The sequence below is a fragment of the Eretmochelys imbricata genome, chromosome 3 (genome assembly GCF_965152235.1).
Source record: "Eretmochelys imbricata isolate rEreImb1 chromosome 3, rEreImb1.hap1, whole genome shotgun sequence".
NCBI lineage: Eukaryota > Metazoa > Chordata > Testudines > Cheloniidae > Eretmochelys > Eretmochelys imbricata.
Window position 1 is genome coordinate 140839356 of NC_135574.1, and position 17480 is coordinate 140856835.

Here is a 17480-nt window from a genome sequence, read left to right on the forward strand (position 1 = left end):
GTGGCCCATGCCTCTGGATTTTGCTAAGGCATTTGACAGCATATGGCACAAATCTCTTCAGGCTATCCTGGGGCTGAATAGAGTTGGTGAAAATGTAATAAGGCTGATACAATATTTCTATGGAAATGCAATGGCTTCAGTATTTATGGGGTGTGAGCAAAGTAGTTGGTTTGACTTGAGGATAGGTGTCAGACAGGGCTGCGTGCTATCACTGACCCTCTTCAACTGTTATCTTGAAGAAATGCCCTGATGGAAACCTACAGGATGGTGTATCTGTTGGTGGATTGAAAAATTAGTCATCTGTGCTTCACTGACATTCACAGGATGGGATCATGGCAAGAAGAGGTGCCAGAACTGCTAGAGAGTAGTGGTGGAAAGAGAAATTAGGTCTTAAAATATCACACACAAAGACAATGGTGGCAGTTAAGTCTGCTGAAAAGGCAAAAATATTCCTACCCAAATCTGAGGAGGCCTTGAAGTGCATTGAGCACTTCACAAAGGTAGTGTGACAACGAGGGATGGTAAACATCACTTAGAGATCTGACACAGAACTGGAATCACAACTGTTGCTCTAGCGACACAGCCACATTTGGAGAAGCAAAGGAATTACCATGAAGTGTAAAATGAAATTTGCTGCCATCTCGTCTGTAGCAAGATGCTGAATGCTTGTGAGATATGGATGCTTAGGCTATGTTTACACTACCACTTCTGTAGGTATAACTATGTTGATCAGGGTTGTGGGGGAAAAAAACCACACAGGAGCAACATAAGTTACACCAATAGAAGCACTAGTACAGACACTGCTATGACGGCAGGAGAGCGTCTCCTGCCAACATAGCTACTGCCGCTCATTGGGGGGCGGTTGGTTTATGTTGTGGGAAGAGCTCTCTCTCCCATTGGAATAGAGCGGCTACATGAAAGATCTCAGTGGTGCAGCTGTATTGGTACACCTGTGCCGCTGTTAGCTCTGGTGTAGACATGACCTTAGGAAACAGGACACTGAAGGCAGAAAGTCTCTTAAATTGAAATTCTACAGACAATTGCTGTACATTAGCTATACCGTGTACCCCTGACTAATGAGGAGGTAATTGCCCAAATTTACAGCATACCTGAAGCGATACCTGATATCATCAAGATGATCAAAGAAAATTTGAGTTTGCAGGACATGTGGGTGGGATGAGCAGAGGAAGATTGCTGAAACAAGTTTGCAGGGACTGATGCCCGGTGCCAGTGGCAGGAGAGTGCTCATGGCAAACATGGTTCGATGTGGCTAACTGGATGGGATGCATCATGGCATTTTTCTCAAGGCTGTGTGAAGATCAGGAACTGTGGAGGAAGATTGCTGGCCAAAGACCTCCATCTGTTGTGTTTACTTTTAATTGTGATGTGACTCTGTGGTGCTTTGCACTAAGAGAGACTGTATGCATGTATGTAATATTTAGAGTAATTTGCCCTAATGTTTCCAATCCATTCATAACCATTCAAAAGCATCTATTTTATTCAGAGAACATAAAAATGTTGTCCCAGTAGGCTAATTATATGTTGTCTTAGGACTCTTATCATGCCCATTTCTTAAATTTTACATTATGCTTGAGTAAAAGGAAAGACAAAAATAACTGATGCAAAGGGTACATGGTGTGGTCATTTCAGCAAATAACATGTTACAGTATTAGAAAAACATTTCTTTTATCAAGCAAAGAGGTCTGGCTTCTGTTCAATTTTATAGCTGAACTGGCTGTTCAAGTTTCAATTATTTTGCATGAACTCTGAACACACAATAGCTGTATGTTTAGGAAAAAAATCACCTATCTCTGCTTTTGCTGTACTTCTACATTAGAAAAAGAAGCAGTGAGGGCAAGGACCAGGGTCTAGTTCTGGGGCTTTTATAATGAATGTGCTTGCTGTGAAATCCTACATGAATACTATAGATGCATCTCAGTGCATCCTTAACTTAAGATTATTTAGGGATATTAATGTTTTTTTCCTCACTTTAAAAAAAATAATACTCCAAAATAACAAGACACACCACTCTCAGTGCAGCTTAATTAACCAGGCCCATGGCCTTTTCTTCTGATCATCAGTGGTGCAGATTCTGCCTTTAAATCAGCATAATTTGTAAAGAATGTATGAGGGTTAACATATATTTACCACTATACCAATAGCAACACTAAACATAAATAAACAAAATTCCACAAATAAAATTCAGTATTTGGGTGTAGCCAGCAGTTTGAAACTTTTACACAAAAGATAGTGTGCTGCCTTCTCTATTGGCCTATACTCTCCTGAAGAAGATAAAACACAGTGGTCAGATTCTAAGGAATCCCCATTTTAAAATATTTTATTTGTTTTTATATTGTTTGATTGTAGTTGCAGTGTTTGTGAAGAGTCATAAGCATTGGGGCTAGGGAGAAACGCAGGGAAGCAAGTTTATTTATTATTGTTTAAATTAATGGGAGCTGTGGTTTTCAGTGGTTACTAAATTAGACCTAAAAGGAGATTCCTCCAGGGCTGCTGCATAGACATGGAACCATTCCCACTGCAACGTAAACAACAGTGACCTATTTTTGCTTTGCAGTGTATGTGGACCTTTAACTGTACCCCAAAACTGTGCTGAAAGTTTGTATGATGGGTTAAGGCAGTGGCTCTCAACCTTTCCAGACAACTGTACCCCTTTCAGGAGTCTGATTTGTCTTGCGTACCCCCAAGTTACACCTCACTCAATAACTATTTGCTTATAAAATGAGACATAAAAATTCAGAAGTGTCACAGCACACTAGTACTGAAAACTTGCTTACTTTCTCATTTTTACCCTATATTTATAAATCAATTGGAAACATAAATACCGGCCTTACATTTCAGTGTATAGTATATAGAGCAGTATAAACAAATCATTGTCTGGGTGAAAATTTAGTTTGTACTGGCTTCACTAGGCTGTTTGCTGTAGCCACGCGTAAAACTCGATAAATATCTAGATGAGTTCATGTACCCCCGGAAGACCTCTGGGTACCCCCAGGGCTACATGGACCCCTGCTTGAGAACCACTGGATGGACAGTCAGGTGCCCTGGGGGTCCCTGCAGCTCTGTGACCTCGAACAAGTCACTTCCCCGCCCTTGGCCTGGTCCCCGCGCCGCTCTGCAAAGGCAGGGGCTGCGCTCAGCGAGCGGACCCGGAGATGGCTGCAGCCGGCCCCAGCGCGGGGCAGCGGCGCCCCGGGGGTCAGGGTCTTGTCAGCAGCGGGCCCACGACGGTGCCTCCGCGTCTGCCCCTCAGGCCCAGAGCTGACGGGAGGAGGAGGCGCTGCCAGGCGCCGGGCCGGGGTCGCTGCGCAGGCACCGGGCCGAGGTTTGGCGGGAGCTGGGAGCGCGCGGGCGCGGCCGGGTTGGCAGGAGCCGCCGGCGCCCCGCGTTGCCATGGTTACGGCTGGGGGCCGACATGGCGGAGGAGAAGGAGGGAGCCGCCGCGGGTAAGAAACCGCAGGAGCAGAGAGCGGCCCCGGCAGCGGCTCAGCCCTCCCCCAGCCCCATGCACTAGAAACACCCCCGGTCCCCGGGCTCCTCGAAAGCCCAGAGACCCCGCCTGAGCCGGGCCGGGGGCCTGGTGACAGGGTGGGGCGGGGGAGGGATAAAGATACTGCCGGGGGAGGCACGCTGGGAGATGGGGCAGGGCAGGGAGATGGTGCACAGGGACGCTGGGAGATGGTGTAAGGCAGGAAGACCAAACCTGCCCAGACCAACACGTGGAAGGAGCATCCTGGTAGGTTTGTTTCTTCACAGTCTTTGCTGGGGTCAAGAGGGTCCCGTCCCCCCTATGTTATCCGGCCACTGTGCTTTTGTTTCCTGTCACCACGCATCACCTTACAGTTATCATTACTAACTTCAGGGAGTTCACAGTCCAGAATTAAAAGCCAATATCAGCTCACATGTGAACCAAGGATGAAATCTGCCTTTATAGTTTTAATTTTTGGATTTATGGTCTTGCTCAGTTTGTCATTGTGAAACTCCTGGTTTGCTAAATAAAAACAACCTTGCCCTTTGCAGGGCTTTGTTACCATAATAAATATTATATATATCACCTTAATTCATAAAATGATTTAACAAACTATATACAGTACCATACATGATGAAAATAAATCTACCACTGAAGTGTTTTTGTCTGAGATGAAGGGGATTGCATTTGGACAAGTACTCTAGGGCAAACCTTACAAAAAGTGTCATGGGATTGTTAATGACCGTGGAGAGTAGACAGTGGTTTTGTTTTACCGCAGTAGAAAGGCACTCATAGTAAACTGTATGCAACTCAATTTATCTGTGTTGGATGAACAAACAACCAATTTCCTCTTGGGATCTGACTTTGTGTTTCCAGAGGATTTAAGTAGTTGGAATCAGATGTTTCAACCAGTCAGCTGTTCCCTCTGCCTGAACAATTTGTTATATTTCATTTTCAAATATAGCTAGTAACCACTGCCAAGAAAAAGTCACCAGTGTGATATCCTTAAATGAAGTGATAATGCTCATGGTATTTCAGTATAGGAGGCATTAACAGAGGCTATGTTTAATGGACCATAAGTATGATTTATAACCAGAATATTCAAACATCATGAATGCTAACCTCATTATATCCCAAGATAAAAGAACAATAACATTTGATTTCCCATAATTCTCAATATTTTTATTTATTTTAACCCTTATTTTTCCTTTCACGCCCTACTAATATTAGTTGTTATTCATAATTTGCAAACTTTAAACATTGTATTTGAAATAATCAAATTTCAGTAGTAAAAAATGTAATGTTTGTTGTTAATTATGAAAAACGGTATGATCAATAGAGCAGTTCTACAGAAATATTTGTTGTTAATAGTTGTGATGAGAAGTTGGAAATTATTGTTATATATATTTCTAAAGAACCCATCACTGTCGTATGTAGGCACCATACATAAATTAAGAAAAAACATCAACCTTCCTTCAGAATAAAGAACTGATTTTTTTTTCTCCCTCCATTCAGTGTTATGGGGCTAATAAATGAGTAGTTAAATCTATATAGTTCACTTGGTCCTGTAGTCAGGGCCACTTTATGCATAAATCTTAGGGGAATGCCTACCAAAAGGGAGAAGTCTTGCATCATGACCTGAAAGTAGTAAGACGTGGTCTTATCCTGATTTCTGCTCATAACAGATTCCACAGCTAAGAGCCTTCTACTTACTGAGCATTCACCAGCAAATTAGACTCTGGGTTGTATCAGTCAGTGTTCATGTTGAAGCAGCTACAATGGTGAGTTGAAGAGGGTCTTTGAAGTAGCTTGACCCTCATTTAGACACATAGGACTTTAAAGATAAGGACCAGGACTTTTAATAATAACTGGAATTTGCCAGTGTAGCACGCAGAGTATTGTGATGTACTTTCATTGGTCTGCCCAGCGGACTAGCTACTGCATCTTGAAGCATGTGTAGTTTGTGGGTAGACCTCTGGCTCCCGCAATTTGGTAGAGTGAGTTGCATTAATTCAGTCTCAAAATAATTACAGTGGCTAGTTCCACATCTTCTAATATAACAATACTTAGTTCTTATGTAGTGGTTTTCATCCATACTTAGCCTTTTCTGTAAAAGCACTTTGAGTTGTATGATTATTATTCCTGTTTTACAGGTAAGGAAATTGAGGCACAGAACAGCTAAGCAGCTTTGCCCAAAGTGACACAGCATATCATTGGCAGAACTGGGAACAGAACTTAGGGTACATGACTAAAAATCAGGAAGTCTAGCTACTGACCCATAATACCACTTAGAAAAAGTTGAGTGGAAAAGTTCTAGCTAGTGTTCTGGCCAACTAAAAGTAACAGGAAAGTAACATTTTTGGCTCCATATCTTTCTGGCCATCATTATTAGGATATTGGGTTTTTGCACCATTTTGGCAATATAAGACCAGACAGAGGAGATGGTCAGAGTTCCTGGTGGATTGTGTAGCTAATGTTATTAATGCTCATTCTGCACAGTTTTCACAATGAGAATATTTTTTCTGAAGACAAATCAATATGATATTGAAGAAATCCAGCACCTTTTGTTCAGTTTTGTTTTCTCAAGTTTTGAACATTGTCCAGAACATTATTTCTAATAGGTCTAGTTAAGAATAATAATATCTCCTTTGAGAAAGATAGTCCAATGGTTAAGGGCACTAGCTTGGGACTTGGAAGATGTAGGTGCAGTTCCCTGCATTTCTAAACTTCATTTGAGATCTTGGGCAAGCCACTTAGTCACTCTGTGCCTCAGTTCCCCATCTGTGAAATGGAGATAATACTTTCCTACTTCAGAGGGTTGTGAGAATCAATACACTGAAGATTTTGAGGTGCCCAGATAATACAGTAATGGGGCCCATCTAAGTAGAGAGATTTTAAGCCATTCAGGGGGATTTTCTAATGTATCTAAGTGAGTCAGGTGCCTAACTCTCATTGAAAATCAATAGGAGATAGGCACCTAACTTGCTTTTTTAGCATTTGTGAAAATCTTGCTGTGATGGAGCTTAACCCCCATCACCTCCAAGACAAGGGAAAGAACTTAGTCCTGCTCTGCGCCTGGGGGGGTAATTAAATAATTGCCTCCTGGCCAGAGGAGGTGGAGCTAGGCCTTATAAGTAGACTGAGGGAGCACAGTTGTGTAGAAGAAAGCAGTCTCTGGTATGGAGAATTTTTGGAGTGGGGCATAACAGGAAATGATAGTATGTACACACTACAGAAGCAAGATAGCTCTTGCAAGTGAAGCCTTGAGATAGAGCTAACAAGGGAACTACCATGAGGCCTCAGGGGGTGGAAGGGCTGTTATTTTGATTTGTTTGGACTTATTTGTGCTACCCTTGAAGGGGTATAGACTTTTATGTGACTTGGCTGGAGGGCCAAACCACAGAACACCTAGCAGCGGAGACAGGAGAAGATACAGGCTCAAAGGCTATTGCAGACCCAAGGGAGAGCCCCAGTAGGTGGTACTAGAGCTAAAAACCCCATGCAATGCTGTGATCTGAGATGAGGGGAGGCCCATGAAGTGAGGATGTGCTGCTGTGCATTTGCTGTTCCTCATAATGCTCTTGTGAGGTAGTATTATTTCCTTTTTACCAATGATGAGCTGAAACAGTATGGTGAAGTGACTTGCCTCATTAGTCTTCAGAATTAATCCTATGCTGAGATGAATGGGAATGGTTTGCTTCTCTTTCAGGTGAAGTGTTTATGCAGACTCTAGGTAGGAATCAATTAGGGCTCTCAGAATTGAGGCATCTAAAATCACTAGTTGCTAGAGCTGGATAGAAATCTTACAATGAAGCTACATTTTGTCAGAAAATGCTGACTTGCTGAAGTGAAGGCTTGCCAAATCTGTTACAGATTTGACAACATGTTTGCTGAAACGCTAGGAAGCCCACATGGCAGGGCTGCCACAGACCCTGGGAGTGAGTCCTAGGACTCCCAGGTCCATGACAGGGACCATAGCAAAGCTGAAAGTCTTGGCTCCCTGCCAAGAAGCAGCTGAATGAAATTGACATTTTTGTCAGTTTCACAACTGCTATTCATTCAATAACAGCAATAAAACTGACAAGAATATTGATGTCCTATTTTGTTTTAGAAATGCCATATTTTGGTGTCTTCAGAACAAAACTTCCAGATTGGTACAAAAGCAAATTTGTTAAGCAAAACTCCTGAGTTTTGGCCAGTTATACTAGTCACTTTTGAAAATCTTGTCCCTAGTTTTTCACCAATTAAGCAGTGCTCTGCACTATAAAATAGAAATTACAGTGTGTATATTGTGGTTCAAAGAGCACAGTAATATTAATTGCATTGCCAAATTAGCCTTTGGGGTATTCCCAGAAATTCTTAGTTGTAGGCTTCTACTAGTTTTCATGGTTAGTGCTTCCCTTGGGGCCTATTATTTTAAACTTTTTTCCTTCATCTGAGTTTAAGTTCCTGATTCTGTGTTTTATGGATGTACACAGCAAGAGACAGTATAGGACCAAATTCTGCCAATTCTTGTGTACATGCTGAACTTTATTTGCACAAGTCATCCTGTTAACTTAAATAATTATTCACAAGAATAGTCTCACTGAAGTTAATGGGACTACTTGTGTGAGCAAAGTTATGCATGTGCCTAAATGTTTGCGGGATCAGGACCATAGTGTCCATGCCTATTCTCATTATCTTTTGTTTCTTTATTGTACAGCTACTTTTTTCCTAATGGTATTCTGAAAATGTATTTTATACTCAGCTGATTCTACTATTGCTCTTTTTTGCTCTCTACTGTTTCTGTTATATGTATTTTCCCTTCTGTCGTTCTGTTTTCTTTCCCTTTTCATGATGCTTAATTCAATGTTTTCTTTTTTGTGTGTGGCTTCCTTACACTTTGACATAACATGTCAATACTCCCAAGCTTTAACATCTCATTACTGCTGTTGCAAGAACCTGAAAGCAAGATGTCAGATGGTGCCCTACTAGAGCCTAATATAGAATTAGTGAAAATAGATCTCTTTTCTTCCAGTAATCATATAAAAGGCAAGGGTTGAACATCCTTATATCTTCATAGGAATGTCATGTAATTGATCAGTCTTTCTGATATAATAAAGATGGTCTTGGGTGTGGGGGAGAGGGAAGTGAAGTTAAGATTCATAGATATTAAGGCCAGAAAGGACCAATAGATAGATCATCTAATCTGATCATTTGCGTAACAGAAGCCATAGATTTTCACCAAGTAACAACTTGTATTGAGCCCAGTAACTTTGGGTTTGACTAAAGCATATCTTCCAGAAAGGCATTCAGTCTTGATTTGAAGATTTCAGGAAATAGAGAATCTACCACTTCCCTTAGTAGCTTGTTCCAGTGGTTATCAATTGCTTTTGTTCGTAGTTTGATTACTGTTTGAAATATGTAATCACCCTTGATAACTTCATTCCCCTACCTGTATTTTGCAATTTAACATTTCATATATAGGATTACATTACATTTAAAATCAAATACAGAATATTGCCAACACAGACATTCAGAAACCATGAGTGAGACCCCATCCCAAAATCATGAGATTTTTTTTTTTTTAAATCACAATTTTTAAGCCAAAAATAATCCAGGGTGGTGGTTCTTTGCTTCTGGATTTTGACCCTGTAGGTTACTCTTACATCCATTTCCCAGCTTTTCTTTGTAACATTAAAGGCTAGAAATGTACTACTTTTTTCAATCAGCGATACAAGGTAAGTGAGGTAATATATTTTATTTGACCAACCTCTGTTGGTGGAAGTGACTCTCTTTCAAGCTTTACAGAGCTCTTCAGGTCTGGGGTAGGTTACCAGAGTGTCTAAGATGAAATCTGAATTTCTGTTTTAATGCCATGATTCCAGAAAATCGGGCTTTAAGAAAAGCACTAAATATTGCAAAACTCACAATAAAATCACAAAAGCTGGCAAGACTGATTACAGGTAGCCTGAATTAGTGTGATACATACCTTCTTCTGACTCCTTCCACATGTGTGTTACCTATGTCTACACTAGAGACCTTACAGCAGCACATCTGTACTGATGCAGTTGCGCTGCTATAAGATCTCTTGTGTAGCCATGGGAGAGACAGCAGAGAGCTCTCTTGTCAACATAATTAAACCATCCCCAACAAACAGTGGTAGCTATGTTGGCAGGAGAAGCACTCCAACCAACATATGCCAGCTAAACTTATGTTGCTCGGGTGTGTTGTTTTTTCCCTCATAAAATCCACACCCCCGAGTCACAAAGTTATACCAATATAAGTTTGTAGTGTAGACCAGAACTCAGTTAGCAATGCACAGGTTGCTGGCTGCTATTGAAATTTTAAGCACTGTGGCCCAGAACTTCAGAGGTATTTAGGTTCCCAAATTTTATTGAAATCAATGGGAATTAAGTCCCTAAATATCTGAGGATCTAATTCTGTGTCCTTTAGGTCTTCTCAGGGCATGTAGAATCAATACACTGCTTAGGCCCTGATGCAGCAAACCACTTAAGCACATGTGTAACTTCAAGTAATACCACTGAATGGGAGTACTAATGCACTTTAAGTTACACATGTACTTAAGTGCTATCCTGTATCACAGTTTTAAAATAGATTATGCAGTTTTCTGCATGTTTTCTAATTTTGATAATTTTTGCACATTACAGCCACTCAATTTCCCCCGCTCTCACAAGCCTTGGGAGGCAGGCCAATACTCGCTTACAGACAGCCCCTGCCAATCTGAAGCAAATACTCACCAGCAACTACATACCACACCACAGAAACACTAACCCAGGAACCTATCCCTGTAACAAACCTTGCTGCCTTCTGTGTCCCCATATCTACACTAGCAACACCATCATAGGACCCAGCCACGCCATCAGGGGCTCATTCACATGCACATCTACTAATGTGATATTTGCTATCATGTGCCAGCAATGCCCCCTACCCTGTACATTGGCCAAACTGGACAGTCTCTATGTAAAAGGATAAATGGACACAAATCAGACATCAGGAATGGTAACATACAAAAGTCAGTAGGAGAACACTTCAATCTCCCTGGACAGTCAATAACAGATTTAAAAGTAGCCATCCTTCAACAAAAAACAGACTTCAAAGAGAAAACTGCAGAGCTACAATTCATTTGCAAACTGAACACCATCAATTTGGGCTTGAATAGGGACTGGGAGTGGCTGGCTCACTACAAAAGCAATTTTCCCTCTCTTGGTATTGACACTTCCTCATCAATTATTGGGAGAGGACCACATCCACCCTGACTGAATTAGCCTTCAACATTGGTTCTCCACTAGTAAGGTAACTCCCTTCTCTTCATGTGCTAATATATATTTATTCCTGTGTCTGTAATTTTCACTCCATGCATCTGAAGAAGTGGATTTTTTTACCCAGGAAAGCTTATGCCCAAATAAATCTGTTAGACTTTAAGGTGCCACCGGACTCCTCATTGTTTTTTTGGATACAGACTATCATGGCTACCCCTCTGATACTTGATTATGGACTGTATACACGCAAACTTTCAAGCTTAAAGGTTCAGTTTATATTTGAGACTGAAGTAGACAACAAAATGCAGTCATTTTTATAGACAAAGCCATGGCTGACTTTTAAGGCAATTGTGGATTTTTTTGCAGAGAGAGATTTTCCTATTTCCATAGTGCATACAAGTGTAGAAATTTTGCAGATTAACTCTACCTCTAGCTCACTAATTCAACAAGAAATTAGCAGGTTTGGTAGAAAGCTGTCAATAATATTTTGTCTTCTGAACAATGCCAAGTATCAGATTCACAATGCTAAAGGGGATTTGCAGTGCTCATACAAATGATCTTTTCTCCAACTGTAGTTAATATGCTGTTCAGAAGAATTTGGGTTTTCATTCCATATCTGTGTGCTAATTTTTTCACATCCTAGATTTTCTCCAGTTTAGAAGTACTTTTATGTTGTGGGAACAAATATATAATCAATGACATTTGCAATAAAATTTGGCAAAATGGAGTGCAGGTGATGAGCTTGATCTACTGGTTAGCATAGCACTACAATGGACCTGCTGTGTGAAAAGTTCATTATTTAAAAGTGGCTTCTAATTCTGGATGCCCAGCCTTAGAAATCTAGAGTCGGATTTTTTTTTCCCCCCCAGAAACTGTGAACACCCACAATTCAAAATGAAGTAAGTGGTAATGGTGGGTGCTCAGAACCTCTGAAATAATAAGGCCACTTACTTAGGGACTCTAGTATAGATTTAGATGCTGTAGTGGGGTGGTAACCCTGCTCCTGCCGGAAGGGGATAAAGCAGTCCCGGAGAAGGCTGCAGTGAGGAAAGCTGCGCTAATTGGGAAAGCAGTCACAGCTGTAGCCAGTGCAATCATGGCCCAGCTGACCCTTATAAGAGGGTGGTGGGCCAGAAGGATTCAGACTCTCTCTATCTGTAGAGAGAGAAGGACTTGGCTGTCTGGGAGCTGAGCAGGGTACCTGAGTGGAGCAGAGCTGAGGAAAGCTAGAGGAGCTGGGGAGCTCCAGCCTAGCAAAACCCCAGGCTGTAGGCCTAGTTAAAGGCCTATGAAAAGGTACTGGGCCTGCAGAGGGGCAGCCCAGAGATAGGCAGAGGCAGCTGGTCCAGCCCCCCCTTGCCGTTGATGAGTGGTTCATAGACTGCAGTCTGCTCCAGGGAGCGAGGGCTAGACGATGACTGGCAGTAGCCACTGGGGTAAGGGAGGGATAGGGGGTTGGGGGTTCCCCTGGGAAGGGAGACCCAGACTGAGGGGGTACAGCCAGGGGGCAGAACCCTAATCTAGAAGAGCACTGGGATCTGGGAGGGTCATGGGTGCCAGTGGCAGGCAAGATACCGGCCTGCAGAGGGCGTTCCTGGCCGGAAGAGCTAATTTGCAGGACGACCGACAGGAAGCACTGCACTGGTGAGTCGTCACCCCCGTGACAGATGCCTAACTTCTAGCACTCGTATGAAATTTTGACTTAGGTAGCTAAAGTACAGCACCCAAAATTAGAGGCTACTTTTGAAATTATTCCTTGTAGTGTCTGTCCCTCTGCTTCTGTATCTGTAAAACAACCAATTCATTTGGCTTTTATGAGGATTAATTAACTGATAAATGTACTGCATTGAATATGTCAGTTGAGGGATGTTGTACAAGTGCAGAGTAATGTTCCATTATAGGCATATAGAAAACTCAGGTGCCATGTAGCACATGGGCTTCTAGTAGCCAGTCTTAATAAATGATGATACATAAGTAATAACACATGATGAGCTTTGTGTGTTAGCCAATAAATGGACACTCTGTCTGTGGTGTGATGCTCACATGCTGTAGTAGTATAGACCATAGATGGCCCTAGATAAAAGCTGAACATACCAAAAGTTGACATTCATTGCCTGACACAGGCATGTGCAGAAGATGTGCTATTGTATATACAAATTATTTTAAGACCAATTTTTAAAATTCTTAATCCTTTTGCTGTTTTTTTCCGCTTTACATTGATTTCCTCAAAGGGGCCAAAACCAGCACTTCAGAGAGGTCAATCTGAGATTGTACACTAGGCAGACCATGTGTGTTTTACCATAGACCAACTCTTGTCAGCAGAACTCTAGTAGTTAAGATACATACGTATACAAAAGTCATACTTCTAAAAACTTTGTTTCTTATAAAGTAATTGCATGAAATCCAATGTAGTCTTCTGGCTTCTAATCCAATGTAGTCTTCTGGATTTTAAGGATTTAAAGAATATTTTTTTGCAATCTATTGTGTCCTTCATCCCAAATGACTTTCCAAAGTGCAGTATTCTAGCACAATGGGATCTCTTTATAGTTAAGGTTGAGAGTTGCTTATTGTTTAAAGGATGACTATTCTAAAAGCGCCAAAACATGCTATGCCTCATGGGCCTGTGGGGTAGGGTTATGGGTGTGGGGATTAGAGTTGTTCGGGTTTTACACAGGGCTCTGCTCCTGGCCCCACGCCCGGGGTCCCAGCTGCCAGCCCCATTGGAAGGGGGGGCACAAGGTAAAAAAACTTTGGGATCCCTGCTTTACAGTTTCACTGGCTTTCAGTACCCCCGCTATAAAAAGTGTTCCAGCGCCACTGGGTAGGGCTTGTGCTCCAAATTTGGGATCATTTGAGCAAGGGATTCTTATGATACTCTCCCTAAAATCAGCTGTTTTCAAAATCGCTTGGTTCTTCTAACTTCTTTTATGTTCACCTGGGGCTCAGACTATGCTTTAAATCCTCCCCAAACTGATCTCAGCTTCTTAAGCTTTATCTCAGCCAGGGTGGGGCAGCTGCCCAGGGTGCAAAGCCACAGGGGTAGCTTGGGCTGGTGATGCCAGGCAGGCCAGCCCTATGCGGGGGAGGGCATGGGGAGGACCCCCCCCAACTCACCTCAGCGTGCCACCCAGCCTGTCTGGGTTGATGGAGTACAACCAAAAAATCTAGGGGGGCACATGACTCCCGTGCATCGCCTCTGGTATGAGGTGCAGATATGCTTGCTTGCCCTGGATGCTAAAGTGCCTAGTTACAGCTTTGATGTATATCTGTGGAACCCAACACAAACAATGCACTTTCTCTTAGTCTTTTCTTATGTCTACTTATTATGCCCCCCACTTACTGAACCATTCCAAATAGCTATTGTTGGCTCCAGGAGGAGGAGTTAAGGGTGAACTGTGGGGATGGTCTGTACCTTAACTCTGTATAGACTGGGTTTCAGAAGTTTGTTTGTATTGCCTTAACTCTTCAATTCCTGATTTTCTAAGATTTCAGTGTTGATGAACTCACCATGCTGGAAGGGCAAGGCTCCACTGGGTAACTTTAATTCTGTGTTAACAAAATGGGGGTTAAAAGACCTCTAGGTACCAGTGGCAACCACAGCTTCTCTCACATTGCTTTCACATACTCTGAATGTTTCATAAACCAAATTGCCAGGATACAGAAATATGTTTGTCTCTAATAAACAGACTGTAAATAGAAAATTATGTCAAGAACTGGAAAAATATAATACTTTGGGTATAACTATGAGGAGGAGATGGAGTAACTCTTTACATATGGACAAAGTGACAATGAACTATTGACTAGATCTTCTAAATTGCTATTCATGTTGTTGCTCTCTAGAGGCATGAGGCCCTTTTAATTCTCTGCAGGTTACTCAAAGTGAAATTAGTAGGTGAGATACAGGGAAATTGCTTTACAATTATGAATTTACATTATACTTGTGACTTTATTAGGTTAATTGTTAATATAGATACACATCTGAATAATTTATATCCTATTTTCCCAATTCATGTATGTGAATAACCAGCGTAAGAAGTTAATATATTGCATTTTAAGCAAATAAAGAAATTAATTCTGTGAGGTTTCAAGGGTGCTGAGCAACCTGCATCACTCAGTACACTGCGGACACTCAGTGATTCTGAAAATCCGGCCATAATTTAACATTTTGTATGTGGGGCAAGAACACTTCAGAAGGTAACATTGTATAACAAATTCATCAGGCTGTTTGAGACTGGACCTTTTCTTGTGCGCGTCTACCGCTACCTAGCATTTTAGGGGGCTGTTTCATCTTGGTCCAACCTGCCTGCCGGTCGTCCTGATGCCGTTTCTTCAAACTGTGACTTTTCCGTTCTGCAAAAGGAATGACAGGCTTTGAAACTGCCATGGCTCCATTGCATAGACTGTCAGAGCAACTGGCCTTGAAAAAAGAAAGGAAGAAAAAGCTTATGTCTAATGATAAAATATAGTGATTTTTTTTTAAGAGCCACTTTTAAAGTTCTCATTCTGATGGTGGCAGAGCCACATCTGTTTGTTTTTCTTCTCTTCCCTGCCCTGACTGCAGCAATAATTCTTTGAAGAAATAATGTCACGAACAGGACAGATATGCTGCTAAGGGGTGGGCTTAAACAGCCTCGTCATTGTAGAGAACAGCATGGATCCTCTAAAGAGGAAAAATCCAGATTGAGAGCAGCCAGGAAAATTAATTTGGGAATCTCTATTCCCACCATTCTCAAAAAGTGGGAGTGTCTGGAGCTTTGTGTAGCTCTCATAGGAATAAGTTTAAAAATCCTAAAATATTGGGAAATCTGGCAAAGATAATAAATGAGGGGAAATTGGTCTGCAAATAGCTTTTATATTTAACATTTGATGAATGAATTTTAAGGCATCTTCTTTCCCAGTTGCTCAAGTGTTTTTAAAACTAATTGAACCTGAGAAAATGGAAAAAATTGAGAAGTATGTGAAGCATTTTAGTGATATAACAGATAATGTCTCTTTTTTTTCTATGTGTGACTTTGCTGGGAATTAGTTGCATGCAATGGAATTTTCATATACCCTATAGATCCTAGGTTTCATTCAAGCCATAAAAAAAAATCTATTTTGTGCCATTACTACCCAGTGCTTTTACACATTGTGCCTTTTCCAGTTTGTATATTCACATTATAATTCTGAATACATATTCCTCAAAATAAAGTCCTTGGTGTTCTACTTGGGCACCTGTTATGTATATCATTTTTTAAAAAAATATTTAAATACAGAGGACTAGCTCATAGCTCTTCTAATCTGCACCTAGTAAGGCTCCTCCATATACACACAAATTTGCGTACATTAGAGGAGTAGTATAGCGTTTAAAGGCCTGACCCTGAGAAGAGCTGAACACCTAGTGAGGCTATTTCTACATTTAAACCACTATGGCAGCACAGCTGCAGCCATTTAGTGTAGCCACTCTCTCTACTGATGGGACGAGTTCTCCTGTTGCTGTAGTTAATCCACCTCCTTGAGAGCCAGTAGCTAGGTCGACAGAAGAAGTCTTCGATTGACCTAGTGCTGTCTACACCCAGTGTTAGGTAGGCTTAACTATGTTGCTCAGTGACATAGGCACTGACTCCATGGATGCTCTGGAGCACCCACAGGAAAAAAAAATAGTGGGTACTCGGGAACCAACCAGTGGCCTGGCTGATCAGCTTCTGTCCCTTCCCCAGCACCTCCCACCCACCAGTGGGCCCTGCTGATCAGCTCCTCCATCACCCTCCCAGCTCCTCATGCTAGCAGAGGATCAGCTGTTCAGTGGTGTCCAGGAGGTTCTGTGAGGAGGGCCAGGAAGAGGCAGAGTAAGGGCAGGATGTGCTCAGGGGAGGGGGTTGGAAGGGGTGGGGTGGGGGTGGAGCGGGCATAGGAAGAGGTGGGGTGGGGACTTGGGGGAAGAAGTGGAGTGAGGGCTGGGCCTGGGGTGGCATGGGGGGGTCGAGCACCCCTGGGAAAATTAGAAAGTTGGTGCCTCTACTCAGGGGTGTGAAAAAATCCATACCCCTGAGTGATTAACTGGGTTGATATAACTTGTTAGTGTAGACCTGGCCTTAGTTCGGTGGGAATTACAGGTGCTCAGTAGGGGCCTGATCCAGGAGCCATTGAAGTCGGTGGAAAGACTTCCATTAACTTCAGTAGGCTGAGGATCAGACTTTAAGTGCTTGGCACCACTTAGGATTAGGTCCACCTAGGTTTTAACCACAGCTGAAAGCAATGATGAAAACACTTTAGTTTTAAGTGGATACAAGTACAAACCACATTCATGGTTTTAGCTAGTTTTTGAAAAGGTGCTGCTACGTGGTCTAGTTTTGTAGGGTAGAGAAGGTGTAAGACACCAAATGCAAAGTAATGCGTTTGGAGCCAGATCCAAACCTATTTCTCTGAATGGGAGTCTTTCCATTGCGTTTAGTGTATTCTTGATCAGACCTGTAGGCTCTAACTGAAGACCAGACTATACACTGATGAAGAATTGTAATGTAGTGACAATGGAAGAAGCCAAATTGGTAATAAGTTACAGTAAAGACAAATAAGATGTTAGTGCCTGATCCTCTCCTGCCTTTTATAGCCATTTACACTTGTGTAGAACAGTGGCTCTCAACCTTTACAGACTACTAAACCCCTTCAGGAGTCTGATTTGCCTTGCCTGCCCCCAAGTTTCATGTCCCTTAACTATTTGCTTACAAAATCAGATATAAAAATATAAATTT

At 42.0% G+C, this 17480-nt stretch overlaps 1 protein-coding gene across 1 annotated transcript in view; it reads left to right on the plus strand.

The window, feature by feature from the left end:
- Window positions 1-3433: 3433 nt before the first annotated feature.
- The window catches only part of DRC8 (dynein regulatory complex subunit 8), a 33548-nt gene continuing 19501 nt past the window's right edge, over window positions 3434-17480 (plus strand). The window contains exons 1-4 of the mRNA XM_077812180.1: window positions 3434-3464; window positions 4452-4516; window positions 5173-5268; window positions 13730-13772. Of these exons, the coding sequence (XP_077668306.1) occupies window positions 3434-3464; window positions 4452-4516; window positions 5173-5268; window positions 13730-13772 (235 nt within the window). The remainder of the gene's footprint in view (window positions 3465-4451; window positions 4517-5172; window positions 5269-13729; window positions 13773-17480) is intronic.